The 14,933-nt window shown below is 38.7% G+C and overlaps 1 protein-coding gene across 1 annotated transcript in view; it reads left to right on the top strand.

Moving 5' to 3' along the window:
- MAP7 (microtubule associated protein 7) overlaps positions 1-14,933 on the top strand; it is a gene marked incomplete at its 5' end in the record, with an annotated part of 38,988 nt that overhangs the window by 22,013 nt on the left and 2,042 nt on the right. Inside the window, 7 exons of the mRNA XM_026087434.1 lie at positions 161-344; positions 2,287-2,482; positions 4,039-4,140; positions 4,428-4,478; positions 4,578-4,635; positions 6,999-7,131; positions 14,230-14,456. Coding sequence (XP_025943219.1) covers positions 161-344; positions 2,287-2,482; positions 4,039-4,140; positions 4,428-4,478; positions 4,578-4,635; positions 6,999-7,131; positions 14,230-14,456 — 951 coding nt within the window. The remainder of the gene's footprint in view (positions 1-160; positions 345-2,286; positions 2,483-4,038; positions 4,141-4,427; positions 4,479-4,577; positions 4,636-6,998; positions 7,132-14,229; positions 14,457-14,933) is intronic.

Raw genomic sequence — 14,933 nt, forward strand, 5'->3', positions numbered from 1 at the left:
CATTTATAAAAACCATGTAAACTTGAAAATACTTTACAGAGTACTTGAAATTGTATTTCCTGTTCCTTTCAAGAGGTTTGTTTAATTATACGTATGTGAAAAGGGTGTCATCTTTGCTGTTGTGTCTCTACGCACTGGTTTTCCTTCCTCTGTGTTTCAGCAGCCACCCCATCCTTATCTCCTGCTCCACCAGCTGTTTCTCCACCCCCAGCCCCCACAAAGACCTCTGCAGGTACAACTGATCCTGAAGAAGCAACAAGGCTGCTGACTGAAAAGAGGCGCCTGGCCCGGGAGCAGCGGGAACGGGAGGAACAAGAAAGGAGGGAGAGAGAAGAGCTTGAAAGGTGATCTAGACCTCTGCAGTGGACAGGATATGTTTCTAGCAGCCTCCTAGCAGCTTCTTGTGAATATTCTCTTGTTACACTGTGATATCTGAACCATAGTACTAAAGTGCAGGAGACACAAGTTCCCCAAAAAGGGATTGTTTCCTGTTGGAATTTTTCATATAAGCAATATATACCCAAGCAGATCTGTAAGGTTAAAATCCTATCCCAAATATGTCTCATATATTAATAAATGTATTTTATTAATGCTTTAAAATAGACAGTGACAGGAAGAGAGAGCAGATCTTCAGTGTAGGGATTCACTGTTTCCTCAGAGGTGAACAAAGCTGTACTTTACACCAGCTAGTGAATTCTGCTTGGCTGTTTTCATCTTCACGACTATGACAATGTTTCCTTCCGTGAACCATAAGATCTCTACTGTGGATGGTATTCAGATGTCGAACAGCTGAGATTTATAGCTCTTTCCACATTCTCATTTAAAATCAAGACCTCCAACAGTCTTGGAATTAGATGATGTGGCATCTCACTTTTCTACCAGCAAATGAGTAGCCTGTCTGGCCACTTGTGCTGTGTTATAGCCTCAGTCATGAGTAGAGCGCCTTGTTAGAGGGGTGTCATGCCTTTCACATCTGTTAGTTCTTTAACAGCATTGCTGAGTATAGGAACAAGGCAGAGCCAGTTCTAATAGTTTAGATTCCCAAAAGTCTCAAAATACAGTTGCTCTCTAAAGGCTTTTAAAGAAAACCAGCTGCTGTGGCATAGGAGGAATATAGTGAATAAATACCAAGGCTAAAAGACAGAAAAGGTTAAGAATAGTCAGCTTTCACAATGAAGGGAGTTTTCAGTCTCTGTTCAGTGCCTTCATAAATGAATTTGAAAGGAGGGGTTGCCAATGAGATAACAAAGTTTACTGCTGATTTCAAGTTAGTGGTTAATAAAGAGAAAAGCCAACTGTGAAGAGTTTCAGAAGTGTCTTATGTTGCTGAGAGACAAAATGGAAGGATGAAATTCAATCCTGTTAAATGTAAAGGAACAAACGTAGGGAAGTTAATCCTGACTCACTTGGTGATGGTCTCCAAGCTAGTTATTACTCAGGAAGGGATCTTGCTTGGAGCTGTAGTAAGCCCATGAAACTATCAGTTGAGTCATGGTCAACAAAAGCAGATGAACTGTTGCGAATTATTAGAAAATGGAGAACAATATAAAAAATGTCATTATGCACTATCCATGGTGAATCTACTTTTTGAGTGTTGAATTTTATGTTCTTTTTGAAATAGTAAAAACAGTAGAACTAGGAAAATACTTGGAGAAAGACATCAAGGATGATCACATGTATAAAATGGCTCCCATGTGAGAATGTGCTAAACAGATGAGGATTCTTCAGCTGGGAAAACAATCTGGCCTCTCCTTCTGAGTGGAGATATGATAATCTACAAAGTCATGAGTAGTATGAGTAACATCAGAGATGAAGGGGAGAAGTTATTCACTCCCATAATACAAGGATGGCAGGCATCAAATGAGACTAGGAGGTGACAAGTTCAAAAAATCAACAAAAGTAGGTACTTTTTAAATTCAAGAGTCATTGCCACAAGGTAAGGCGGGGCGTCAAAAATGTACACTGCTTCAAAATATGATTAATTGAAATCACAGGAGAAAGGATGGATTAAAGTCACTGATACTGTCTCAGATTAAGAAAGTTCATGAACCACGTATCAGTGGAAGTCAGTATTGGTATAGGCTTGCAAACTTTCTGTGTTTTCCATGGGACTTCAGCTCTGTCTCCTTCTGGAAGCAGAACAGTCAATTTGGCTTGGCCTGGTTCAGATGTTTTGATGCTCTTATGAATGAAATATCAGTGAAATTTTTATCTAGCTGTTCGGTAATGCTGGTGTCTTGGCTCAGTAATCTGCTTTTTTTTCTTATGTTTGTTTCATGACCGCAGGCAAAAGAAGGAAGAATTGTCCCAAAGGATAGCTGAAGAAAGAGCCCGCCGAGAAGAAGAAGAAGCTCGCAGACAGGAAGCAGAAAGGAAACGAAAGGAGGCAGAGGAGGAGCGGGAAAAGGAAGAACGGCTACGCCAACAGGCAGAAGAGAGAGAACAGAAGGAGAGAGAAGAGATGGAGCGCATTCAGAAACAAGTATGCTCCCCTCCTGGAATTTCTGTGCCAGTCTGGGTGGCAGTAAAGTGAATGAATAACCACTGAGCAACATCTAGATACATTTCTAGGTTAGAGGGCTATCTAAAATAAAAGCGCTGTATAGAGCAAGTAGGGTTGTGTTTGATTTCATTTCATAGAGTGATTCAAACAACAAAGATATTTCTTCCAGACAAACATATGTTGGAGTGGGGTTTTTCTTTCCTTTTTTTTTCCTCCTGTAGAACTTATTTAGAACAAATCCTTTCCTATTACTGATAAAATGTGATAAAAAAAATTAATCAATAGAGTTGTATTGGGGGAACTTAATGAATGGTGGTATACCAGAAAAATATTTGTCCCCTACAGTATAGATGCCAAGATAACTTAATATTCAGTGTGTTGGAAACGTAAGCCTGCTGCATTCAAATCTCATGCCTAATACTGCTTTTTTGGGGCTAGGAGGTATGGTTAGGTTTTGATAATTTTGCTCGTGCCAAGGAAGGCCTTTCACCTTTTGCACTATTGCTGAAATCAGTGCAACTACTCAAAAAACATGAAAGTAAATGAATCACAACCCAGTTTTTCAGTGTGCTCTCATTTGTATTTGTATGGTGAGCATAAGGTTAATTTACTAGCTTCAGGAGGGGCTGTGGTAGGTATTTTGGAGATGACTCTTTTTCCCTCTCTTTCATACCCTTTCATCTGCAACTGAGCTCTAGCACTTCAATCTGCTTTACAGATATTTAGTTTTTTCTTCTGATATATAATTAAATATATGCCTCTGAAAATAAATGCTTAAAGGATCATATTTAAGGGAACATAGCTTAAACTCAGGGCTGCCTTCCCCCTGCCCTCTCCAAGATAATGTATGCTGCTCTCTTTGCAAAGGTCTAAAATTGGGGTATATCCACAGTGTTAGTTAGTCTTTGTTAGTCTTTGTTAGTCTTCACTAATGAATTGTTATAGTAGTCCATAATACAACACTGCCTTATTTAGGGAGCCAGGCTTTTCTGCGGTATGTTCCAATGAAGTTTTACATTTAATTAAAAAAGCAGGAATGAAAAACTTGTACTATATGTACCTGTGGCTATTTGTCCTTGGTCACATTAAGCAATGACTCTGTCTGCTAAATAAAGCATTCTGCCGTTTTTGTTTGACACTCAAAACATCCACCAGCTCAATACATGAATCTCTTGAATACTTTCCTGGCTGCTGTTCCAATGCTAAAGGTTAGGAAATGTATTCTCTTTTGTCATCTGGTATGCTTTCATGCACATGCTAGAGAACATAAACAGAACCAAATAAGATTGCTAATGTTTTAGTTGTTCATCTCTCAATGATTTAATCTCATGATGACAATGGACATTAATTAAGAAACCTGCAATTCATTCTGAAAAGTTTGTTGGTGACTTGTAAACTTGTGTCTTTTCAGGGTGCTGCAGATATGTACAGATAGATGTTAATGTGAATCTGTTCTCAAATAGTAAATCATTTCTTCTCTCTCTCTCTTTCTTTTTTCTTTTTTTTTTTTTCTTTTTTTTAAACCATGAACTCAGAAAGAAGAGGAAGCTCGCCTACGGGAAGAGGCAGAGCGGATTCGATTAGAACGTGAAAAACATTTTCAAAGAGAAGAGCAAGAGCGCTTAGAAAGGAAGAAGGTAACTCAGTACATGGAGAGAAACTGTAATTCATTTTATCTTGGCAGTTTGCTTCCACCTCAGCAGTAGAAAGTTATCCATGATGTTAGTGTGCCTTAAGAAGAGCTGCAAAGTCCTCACCTGCATGGCTGAGGTGAAAGTGGACAGAATCTTGCTAACAGTAATAAGTCATTTGTCTTTCTGCAGTAAACAGATGCAGCTTTGATAAATGATAAACAGGTATAGTTTGGGAGAGATTTTTTTAATAAATCTCAGCAAACATTTTACCCTTTTAAATTTCCTTCTAGAGGCTTGAGGAGATCATGAAGAGAACTAGGCGTGTAGAAGCTGTAGATAAGGTCAGTGCTACTTCTTAACGTATGTGTAAATACTGGGCATGTTTCATGTCTTTTCTCTAGTGCAATTTTTAACCTAAAAAAATTACGCTTCCTTTGTAGAAACCTAATGACCAGCAAAATGGACATATATCAAAGACAAATATTACTGGAGAAACAGGTAATTGTTTAACTGTGCCCAAAGCACAACAGGTGAATAAGTGGCTATTAAGCACAATGACTTGAGACAGAATTCTGAAACCTGGCACACTAATTGCAATAAATGTCAAGAAAATCATGGGAAGAATATAACTGAAGTCTTAGCAAACATTCATTCTTTAGCAGTTCTGTATAGGTCGTTAGCCATTACTAAATGAGTTGGCTTTTTTAGAAACTTTGTCACATTGGTGTTTTATGAGGGAGTCATCAAGTTTAATTATTTATGAAATGCAAAGAAACAAGTTAACTAGGTTCGCTTTTACAACTTAATCATTGATTCTACAATTTCTTTTGCATAGTATTACAGATGTGGCTGTTGCAGTCTTATTCCATTTTCTTAAAGGATTATCTCATCTCAGTCATCAAAATAAACTGTTTGTAATCCTAAACGTCCCCCTGTGACTTTTCTCTCCTGCACCTGTTGCCTCATTCACTTAATTCTGAAACAAAAGAAATGGAAATTAAGACTCAGCTCCTACAAAAGCCTAAAGTCTCCATTCATTCTTAGTCTCTCCTTCTATTCTGTTCTGTCGTTTTCTGGTCACTTTAGCCAAAATTTTATCTAGGAGTTGTTACTTAAAGGAGGCAAAATGAAGCTTTGCTTTTATTCAAAAATCACCAAGTAAAAGTTAGCAGGATTTAAAGATATTTAAGTCAAGCTATCAAATGGCTTAGCCTATCATAATATAACATTTAATAGTCATTAATCATTATTTCTCTTTTTTATATATACATATTTGAATTGAATAACAGGGAGGACAAATAGAATTGACTGCTTATCCTGAATTTTTTCTTGATGCTTACAGTGTTGCTATAATTAGAGCTGCTAGGAAACTTTGACACAGAATTCATTATGTGTTTTGGGAAGTTACTTGCTTACATATTTTCTTTTAGAAAGAGTAACGGTGCTATGAACAGTTTCTTGAAACAGAGTGTAAGTTCGTAACCTATGGCTAGCGCCTTCTCTCCAGAGGCAGAAAACAAGAAGGCAGTTTCCTGAGGCAGAGGAGAAATTTGGACCTCTGTTTCCCCAGTCCCAAGGGAGGGCTGGAGCCCTTGAGTGACTGGATAAACAGAAAACTGCCCCCACCCTCAGGGTTGCTCTATTCTTTTGCTTTGCTTTATCTAGGTATGCTATTGAGTTAAAGATGTGAATTAATTCATGTACTTCAGCCAACTCTAATTTTCTGCATTAAACTCCAGCAGACTTCTTCTAACCATGTGCAAATTGTGATTTTTCTCTTTTCAATTTTCCCATTTGACAAAACTTGAAGATTGTTATGGACTGGCCAAATCATGCAATGAAGCAAAATTCATCACCTATTGCCGTTTGTTTGATTTCTGCTCTAAAATGGGGGATAGTTCTGCCTTTCCAAAGCAGAAGAACCAGACTTGTTTTTAAATATTAAAGACTGTATATATATTTCTCTTGACCCATTTGTAGAAGCACTGAAACCTATATTGCTAATATCTTCCATCTAAAAGCATATCAAAAATCAGCCTGAGACATTTAGCGTAGAAGACTTCAGCCCAGATTTTTAGCACATAGCAAAATGGGAGCAACTAGAGGGTCTTTTCAGCTGAGATTTTGGATAACCTTGATAAATATGTCAAATCCTGTGAATTCTAAACTGTCCTTGAGATTGTTGTGACAGGTGATAGGGTGGAGTGCAGTTGCTGCCATTCGTTGAAAGAACTGTATGTGAATTAGTATGACTGTAGATAGAATGTAGATGGCTGTAGTTACAGGTTAAAAGGCAGGTTGATACCATCTATCATCTGGTCTTTATATGAGGCACAGGACATCCTAATTTTGTCTTGCTCTGTACAATGTTGTAGTAGCGATTTACTGCTATTTTGAAGAAATAACTTTCCTATGGAGATTTCTCCTCTTCATTTCCTTTTGGGTTACAGTCAGTGATCAATACAGGAACTGAGAATACCAGTATGAAACTGTTGATGTCCCAGTATACTCCTATTTATTCTCTTATGCTGCTTGAAAAGAACCAACATAATATGTAGTCAGATATTGGCAGCCCATTTTGGTCCATTTTGATGACTGGCTTATATATTGGAATTGTATATATCATTGTAAACTGAACATTCTTGACTGCAAAAGCCACAATTCAAAGCTAAAGCTTTTTACTTTAGACCTGGAACTGTGGACTTGTGTGCCCCAAAACTTGACTGTTGGGGGGGGGTGGCGGGGAGAAGTTACTTTATTTAAAAATTGTTGCTTGCCTTGACTTTTGTAGGAAATACTTAATCCTGCTTTGCAGGTAGATATTGTTGCTTGATTTTATGAAAAACCTGTTTTCTCTCTAGTCGTAACAAGTCCTGTATCTCCCTTGGAACCTGCAGTAGGACTTCAGCATGCAACGCCATCTCCGCACAACAGGAAGCCTGTAACCTGTACGCATGTAATTGTTTCACATCCAACCCCCATAAATATGGACAGGTAAGAACAATGATAAGGACTAGAGGGTATTTAGAGGATGAAGGATATTAAAGTAATAGATCATTTTCTCACATCATTATTCAGTTAATGAACAGATGAAAACCAGCTGTGAATCTGCCTTATTTCCTGTTTATTTTTATCTTTCCCTGTGTTCAGAAAAGGAAAGCTTGATGGTCTTTCATTTTTGCCAAGTGGAAGGGAAGACTTGTGTGGCATGTGTCGTTTGTTTTTTTGGGGGGGGGTTGTTTTTTAAAGTTCTTTAGAGTGTTTAGAAGAATGTGTTGTTTGCCAGCAAGTATTATGCAAATTGAAAATTAATGGAAAAGACTTTTTTTTTCTTGCCCCTTTTCATGAATTAAGATATTATGGAAAGATTGAAATTCTGCCAATTCTGCTGTTACTAAAAAGAGCTTCATAAAAACCACTCTGGATTTTCAATGTTAATTTTTTTGACTGGAATAATGGACACTGTACTTTTAAGCTAGATGTTTTGATTTCTGAACTGCTCAAAGGGTTAGTAAGCTTTGTTTATTAGACAAAGCACTTAAGGTGAAATACAGAACTATTGATTTTTGGCTTTTTATTTTAAAAAAGCCTTTGTCCTGTATAAGAAGAGTTTTGAGAGGCAGATACTTAACATTGGGTGTTCTTTGTGGCCATGAGGCAAGTCACTCAGACTTTGAGAAACTGTTGAAATGCTTGAAACCTTTGTATTGAACCAAACGAAATTTGGTATTGCATACCCATGAGCTGTCAGGGTTGTTTTTTGGTTTTTGGTTTTTTTAGTAATGCAGAAAGCCAAATAATCCCTTAGTCCGTTCATGTTTTATGCAGGTAATGCCAGAATATGCATGAAAAAATTGAATGTGGGAAGCCATCAAGCAGTCTGTAATGGGCAGTATGCTTCATGGTGTGATTGGCACTAATTGAAGGAGGAATTTGCCGTCACTGTCCCTCCATATGCCTGGGGGATTCTTAGCTTCCTGTCATGCTGACAAGGATGCTCCTGCTGAGAGAAGGTCTGTCAGTGACACTGAGCACTGAACTGCGTTAGATGAGCTGCACAGAGCCATCTCATAATCATCTCAGGCAGCTATTAAATGTTAATCACTCCCGGCCTTAGATGCACCTTGATGTTTGTAATATAAAATGTGCTATGCTAGTAAATGCTGTCGTATAGCATCGTATCCCATATGGAAGGAACTTCAGCATAATCAAAGTGAAAAATGAATAAATGAGATTGAAGAGTGGGCACAAAAGTAGAAAGTGTGTATGAGACTGTGGAAGGGGAGACTGTGATGAGCCAGGTTAGGGTGCAGCAGGATTCCCTCTACTTTAGGGGTACATTTCCACTGTATGAGGTTGCTAGGGCTGAAGCACGTGAGAGTATCCCTGTGTTAGCTTGGTACAGGTAGCCAGGAAAACTGTTGGAAGGAATACATAGCAGTACAGGTTTTATCACAGGATAAAAGCCACAGGTGCTAGCACTACTGCTACTGCATCTCCCCTGCCACTGGTGTCTGTGGTAGCTAGCTACAGCTGATATTTGAGCATGTACAACGGCCACAGGTGGAAAGGATCTTCTCTGTGAGCACCTCACTCCAGCCCTCAGCAAGATTTGACTTTTGTCTGGAAAAGTCCTGAGCATGTTTTAAGGGTAAGATAGCCCAGCTTTCTGACCAGATTTACAAAGGCTTTGCCTAGGGGACTTCTCTGAAATGTGTGTGCATGGGGAGGAAGAAGGAGCAGGGGATATGAGTCCTCTTAAGGCCTGGAGCAAGAGCAGCCTCAGTGCTGCCCCTACCATGTACCAAGTGGGAAGTCCTGGGCTACAATTGCTGTATCACAGCCTCCAGGCCTTGTGAAGTGCAAAAACTGGTGTATCTGTTTTGTACAGACCTCAGGCCCAGCCTGAATGCACGTCTTTTAAGTAGGACCGGTGGTTTGTGTAGTTCAGTGACCAACCTCAGAATAGCTGTATTTGGGGCCACTCCCCAGACTGGCAGGTCCTCTGTCTCTAGCATGACTAGTGTTGGAGCACGACTTTCAAGGTTACTAGAAGTTTGTGTAAAGATCACTAAAAGTTCTGCTTTGTGGGACATAGTAGAAAGTTGCCGGTCCATTTACTGTGATAATCGTTCATCGCCCTTCCTCCCCACCATATCATCCATCCCATGCCAACTGTGTGGCTGGAATCCAGGTTGAAATAGTATGCTTGCTTCCATGTTCATGAATACAATGTAACTGGGAAAAATAAAACAAAAAATTCTGGTAGAATTAAGGCAATTGATTCCAATACTTCACCATTTGCTGCTTAGCAATGCAGATCTCGTTATCCTTCTAGAACTTCATTAGCCTTCCAGGATCATTAGTCTTCATAAACCCTAATGAAAATGCTGTGGTCTGCTGCATTATTGTATCATATATCTATTATCAACAATTATTAGTTTATTAATAAACATTTATTGCAGATGATACCTTGGTGCTATCATCTATCACATCTAATAGTTTGTCAAATTTTTTATTCCTATCCTTGTGTTTTAAAAAGATACAAACATTAATCACTTCATGAAGCTTAACGCTTATTGGCTTTGCCTTGTGAAAGATGAGAGGAGATATACTTGTTTGTGAATTGAGCTGTTTTACCATGTTATGACTCAAGAGTTTCAAAGGGATCTTAAATGATTTCTAAATTTATAGAAACAATCTTGTTCCATAGATGTCTGAGTTCAAATGCTGTGTCTGGACACCAACATGATTTTTGTGATATTTAATTTTAGATGGTGCTCTAAGGGTTTTGATTATGCCACCCATACTCTTCCCAAATATCTTTTCCACAAGTAATTTAGATTAAAACAATTTAATGCTAGAGTGCTAATGAAAATAATACAGTAATGATCATCAAAAAAAAAAAATCTGACCTCACATTTGACCTACATATCTGTGGTGGGAATACAATTGAACTTAGATAAACAAAGACTTTACTCATCCAGGTGCGGTGTGGTGGAGAGGTCAACACTAAATATATTTTAAATTGGAGCATGCAACGGATATTTTCCAGTTAGATTATAAAACATCTAGAATTACTGAGAAAACTGGTGGTTCATGGGGATGCTGAAATATAATTAATGGCACATTCACTTCTAGCTAAATTGTTTTTCTTTTTTCAGCACATGAAAATGTGAATTTAAAACAGTGGTTTGGAAATAAGATAAAAGTTTAAAAATATATATTTTCATGCTTCAGGTTTAAAAAAAAAAGAAAAGATTCCAACATGATTTTTTCCAGATTCTAATTTTTGTTTTTACTTTACTAAAATGCATCACTGAGCAGTAGAATCCTAGAAGAAACAATGACAGAAGTTGGAGTTAAATACCTAGTACAGCTGCCTCATCCATCTCCAACTTAAAGATTTTTGCTTATTTGCTACTTCCTAATCCTTTGCCCAAGTTTTCTGGTCTGCTACTTGTTTCAGAGGTTGTTTCAGTACAGTGAATTATGTTGACAATATTTTCTTTCTGATTCGCTCTTTTCCTGTAATTCATCCCATTCTTCCTGTGTTGCTTTCTGTAGATGCCTGCAATAGGCCAGCACTTGATTTGGCATATTTTAAGTCAGACAAATATTCAGAGATGGGAAAAGAGACCAGTGAAGCTGAGAAAAAGCAGATTCCATGGGTGTGAATCGGTTACCTATAGATGTCTAAATACAGTTGTCCTAACTCTAACCTGGGCCCCTTCCTCAGTGAGGGAAGTTCATCTTATCTGCGTTTCCCCATTCCTTATAGAGGGAGCTAGGGTTGGATAGCTCTGATAACTGCCTTTCAGAAGAACACAATTAGACAAGATCATTCCCTCAATATCTGTTCCTGGAAAATAATCTTACTGGGTTCAAATGCTTATGTAGTGTCAAAAGCTCAGTTTGTAAGATACTGCACTTGAAAATCTTTGCTTCAAGCACTATCTTCCCTTCCCAAGACTTCCAGCTCTTCATTACTGACTGATTTCAGTGCTGTTGTCTCAATTAATTGAAAGTAAACACTGCTTTATTTAAATCATCCAAAAGCCTGGGGTCCATTTTGCTATCATTCTCTTTCAGATCAAGAATAGCAGATGCGGAAATATTTTGCCACATGACTTCCCAGGGGGTTGCAAATTAGTATATTTTTCTTCATAGGTGTTGATTTCGGATGTGTAGTCAGAAAGGCAGATGTACTAAATTCTAATCTTTTTTCATTCTTATTTACTTTCTTCAAACCACTTAAACATGTTTTTCTGGCTACCACAATGCTTTAGCTAAAATTATCCACATCATATATAATTTTCAGTAGTTTAAATTTTTGGTTGTTCCAATTATTTTAATCATATTAGTTGCTCTTCTCTGAACTAATGCCAGTCTGTCTTATTAGTATCAATGTGTCCAGATCAAACTGCAAAACTGCACAGATGCTATATTTAAGCAGCAGTGAAGCTGTCCTTCAGTTACTTGCCTAGTTGTGTGATGTTTGGATATGCAGTCTAAACAATTAAGCCAGCTTTTTTTAATATGTAGGTATCTTGCTACAAGCACAGTTTTGTGATAGTTTAGAATGCCAAAATTACCTCTTGAAAATGTACCTGCAACATCACATGCCTGAAAAGAGTATCTGCAATGTTGTGCTAGCCATTGAGACATGACTAAGAATGGAATATGAGGCAGTGCGAAGAGCTGTGCGTAGCAGGTCCAGCCAAAGATCCAATCTCCTGGGAATTTGTCTAATCTCATTTTGAGCTTATGGCCTCTAAGATGTCCTGTGGAAAGGAATTCCACAATTCAGTTTTTCCTTTTAGCTCTTCTAAACTTTCTCCCCTAAGGCTGCAGATTTGGAGCGCCCCCTACTTCTTACAGTATAAAAAATAGAAAATACCTAGTCATAGATTCATCTTCTGCACCCCTTTTTTGTGAGTGTATAGACTCCCCTGTCAGTCATCTTTTTAAGTTTATGAATCCCAGTCTAAGTCACTATGTAATAGTGGCAGCACATTGAAAAATAAATATGAAGAACTGTATATCTCCAGAGCTAGCTGATCAGTCAGATAGAGAAATTAATATCTGCTTCCAGAAGCAGGATGCTGTTTTTCATTGTGTCAATATTTGTTGTGATACTTAGGCTGTTTAATTTACATGCATGAGCAGTCCCTATCTTCCCCTGCCTCCCCACCCCACTCAGACTTCCTAATGCTGGGTTGTTGTAGCTCAGTCTCTTGGTCAGACTGGAAGTACATGGGGATGAAATAAATAATCTGAAATCTTATAATGAATAATAACCTTATAATTATACCTTATAGAGCAGTTTTCATTAGTCCTGAAACATTTCACAGATTCTGCTCCTCATCCTACGGATGTGGGTCTCAAGCACAAGAAGGTGATGTGACTGATTTGCCTGTGATCTCCCAGGCAGCCAGGTGGGAGTCTGTGTCTGTCCTCAAACTCAGTGTAGGGAATGGCGCTTTTCATTTGAAAGTCTGCTCAGCATATGCACAGATTAAAGAAGGAGATTTGGCTTTCTGAAAAGGAATGGGTGATGGCTTGAAAAACTGGAAAAGACCATTTGAAAACCAGCATGTCAGTCTCACAGGGAATATATGGGCTCCACATAAAGTGTTACCACCTTAAAAAGGGCAGTAATTCTTTTCTGTCTCTTGGGAAGTGCTGTAAAAACAGTTCCATATTTATTTGTGAAGAATTAGCCAGCCGAAGAAGACAGTAAATGAAAGTAAACCATATGCCAATTACAAGCAATTTTTTTTTTTTTTAAGACTAGTAAATTTACTGTCAGCAGAAAATTAGCCTGTAAAACCAAGCCACCTGCTCAGAAATGACCTGAGGAAATAGATAGCCTTGTTTAAATCTAGGAAAATTACATCTGGGCCTTTGACTAAAGCATTTCCAAACCACCTGAACAGTTGTGATGTGGTCCAGACAGGGAGCAGACCCCCAAGATTGCCAGGACCAAACTGCTGAGGGCCTTAAGAAGCACCTGCGAAAGATCACATGATGTTGTTGAGTGACAGCTGAATACTTGCTCCTTCTTGAGGAGCTTCCAGTCTCATTACTGGCATCTTGTTCATTAATGTACACCGTCATTCCTCCCCTGCGGAGAGATGCCACGTCCTGTGTGCAGTGGCAGCAGGAGCTGATATTACACCTCCTAATAAAGGTGTTGGTGGAGGGGGGAAGGAAGACGCTGAAACAAGATAATGTATTTTCTCAGGCAAGTATGTGTAATTGGAGAGCGTGTGTGTGTGTGTGTGAGCTTATAACACATCTAATTGGGGGAGATGCATTAGAGCTTGCCCATAAAGGGATCTCTGAATGGTGGATGGAGAAAGGAGGTGCAGACTGGCGTGAGGGATGTGCAAGGTGCTTCTTTTGGCTTGGGCATGATAAAAGGGAGGAGTGCAGAGAGGAAAAATAGTGTGGAGTCCAGTAGTGCCTTGAAAACAAGCATTAAGAATTTGCAGGGAAGAGTGATAGGAAAACTGAATTGGTGGAGGATTTTTTTTTTCTGGATGAGTGACAGGCAGAAGAGGCCGCTTCAAAAGCAGAGGCAGAAGGTGATCAGAGCCTCTAAGGAACAGCAAAAAATGATAATGATCTTATCTAAGACCAGTTACATTGCTTTGCAGTAAGAGGAAGGGTACCTTAGCATTCAAATATTGCAAAGATTGAGAGCCAAGAAACATGTTGGAGGCGATGAATTGCACTAGGTGGGTGGCTCAAGGCAGCAGTCGTTGTGCTATGGGGGGTTTCTTACTACTTCCCATTTCAATCTCTTCTCAGAACTTCAGTGTCATTGAAGCTCTCTGTAGGTCTGGTTATAGCATGGCCCAATGTAACAACTATCCTGGGTATTTGTGGAGAGACGTTTGCAGTACTTAGCTGTAAAAACAGTTTATCAGCTGTGATAGTAGCACAGTTTTTGTTTTTGTCTTTACTGGCTGAAAAAATGCTCTAGATTAATTCAGGTTTTTCTTACATTTGTAAGGTTGCTCGGAGAAGGACTAAATTTCAGTTCTTGATTGGGTGTATGAAGAAATATGCATGTTTCTCTTTCAGCAAGCTCAATCCAGAGAAAAATACAAATGAAAACAGAATGTCTATGCAGAATGACAACTTTGAAGAGATCATAAACCTACCTATTGGGTCTAAACCATCCCGGCTGGATGCTATGAACAATGATGGAAGCAATAGTCCTGAAATTCCTTTGAATCCAATTTTAGCCTTTGAAGATAAGGGGACTCTGTTGCCTCAGGTAGATAGTGTTCAAACACATCAAACAGCAGGTAAGTTTGCCTTAGTCCATTAAAATTTGTAATGTGTTATAGTTGACAGAGGACCTGAAGCTCCTAATTGATGTAAGCTGATTAATTTAAGCATTTATACTGTAAATTCTTTGGGGAAAGGAGCACATCTTTATTCTCCTTGCAAAGCTATGCATGCCAAGTACATGCAGATGCTGCATGAATTATGAGTGCTCGTCTCTTGTTTGAGAAGGGGTTCAGTTGCACAACACCGCCTCCTGAGGATGCTTGAAAATGTTTGCTGTGTGCTTTTAAGCAGAAACAGGAACAGGAAAAACAGTTGTCACTACTATCAGCCTGTGATCTGCAATCATATTCTAGTTCTTCAAATGTTGAAATCTGTGATATGCTTACACAGAGGGGTAGCTGATTAGCTGCCTTATACTAAAATTCTGAATACACTTCCCTCATGAAGTTCTTGCTGACATTAATACTGAGGGATGGTCTGCAGCACAGTAG

Source organism: Apteryx rowi, unplaced genomic scaffold (assembly GCF_003343035.1).
Source record: "Apteryx rowi isolate R43461 unplaced genomic scaffold, aptRow1 scaffold_716, whole genome shotgun sequence".
Classification (NCBI taxonomy): domain Eukaryota; kingdom Metazoa; phylum Chordata; class Aves; order Apterygiformes; family Apterygidae; genus Apteryx; species Apteryx rowi.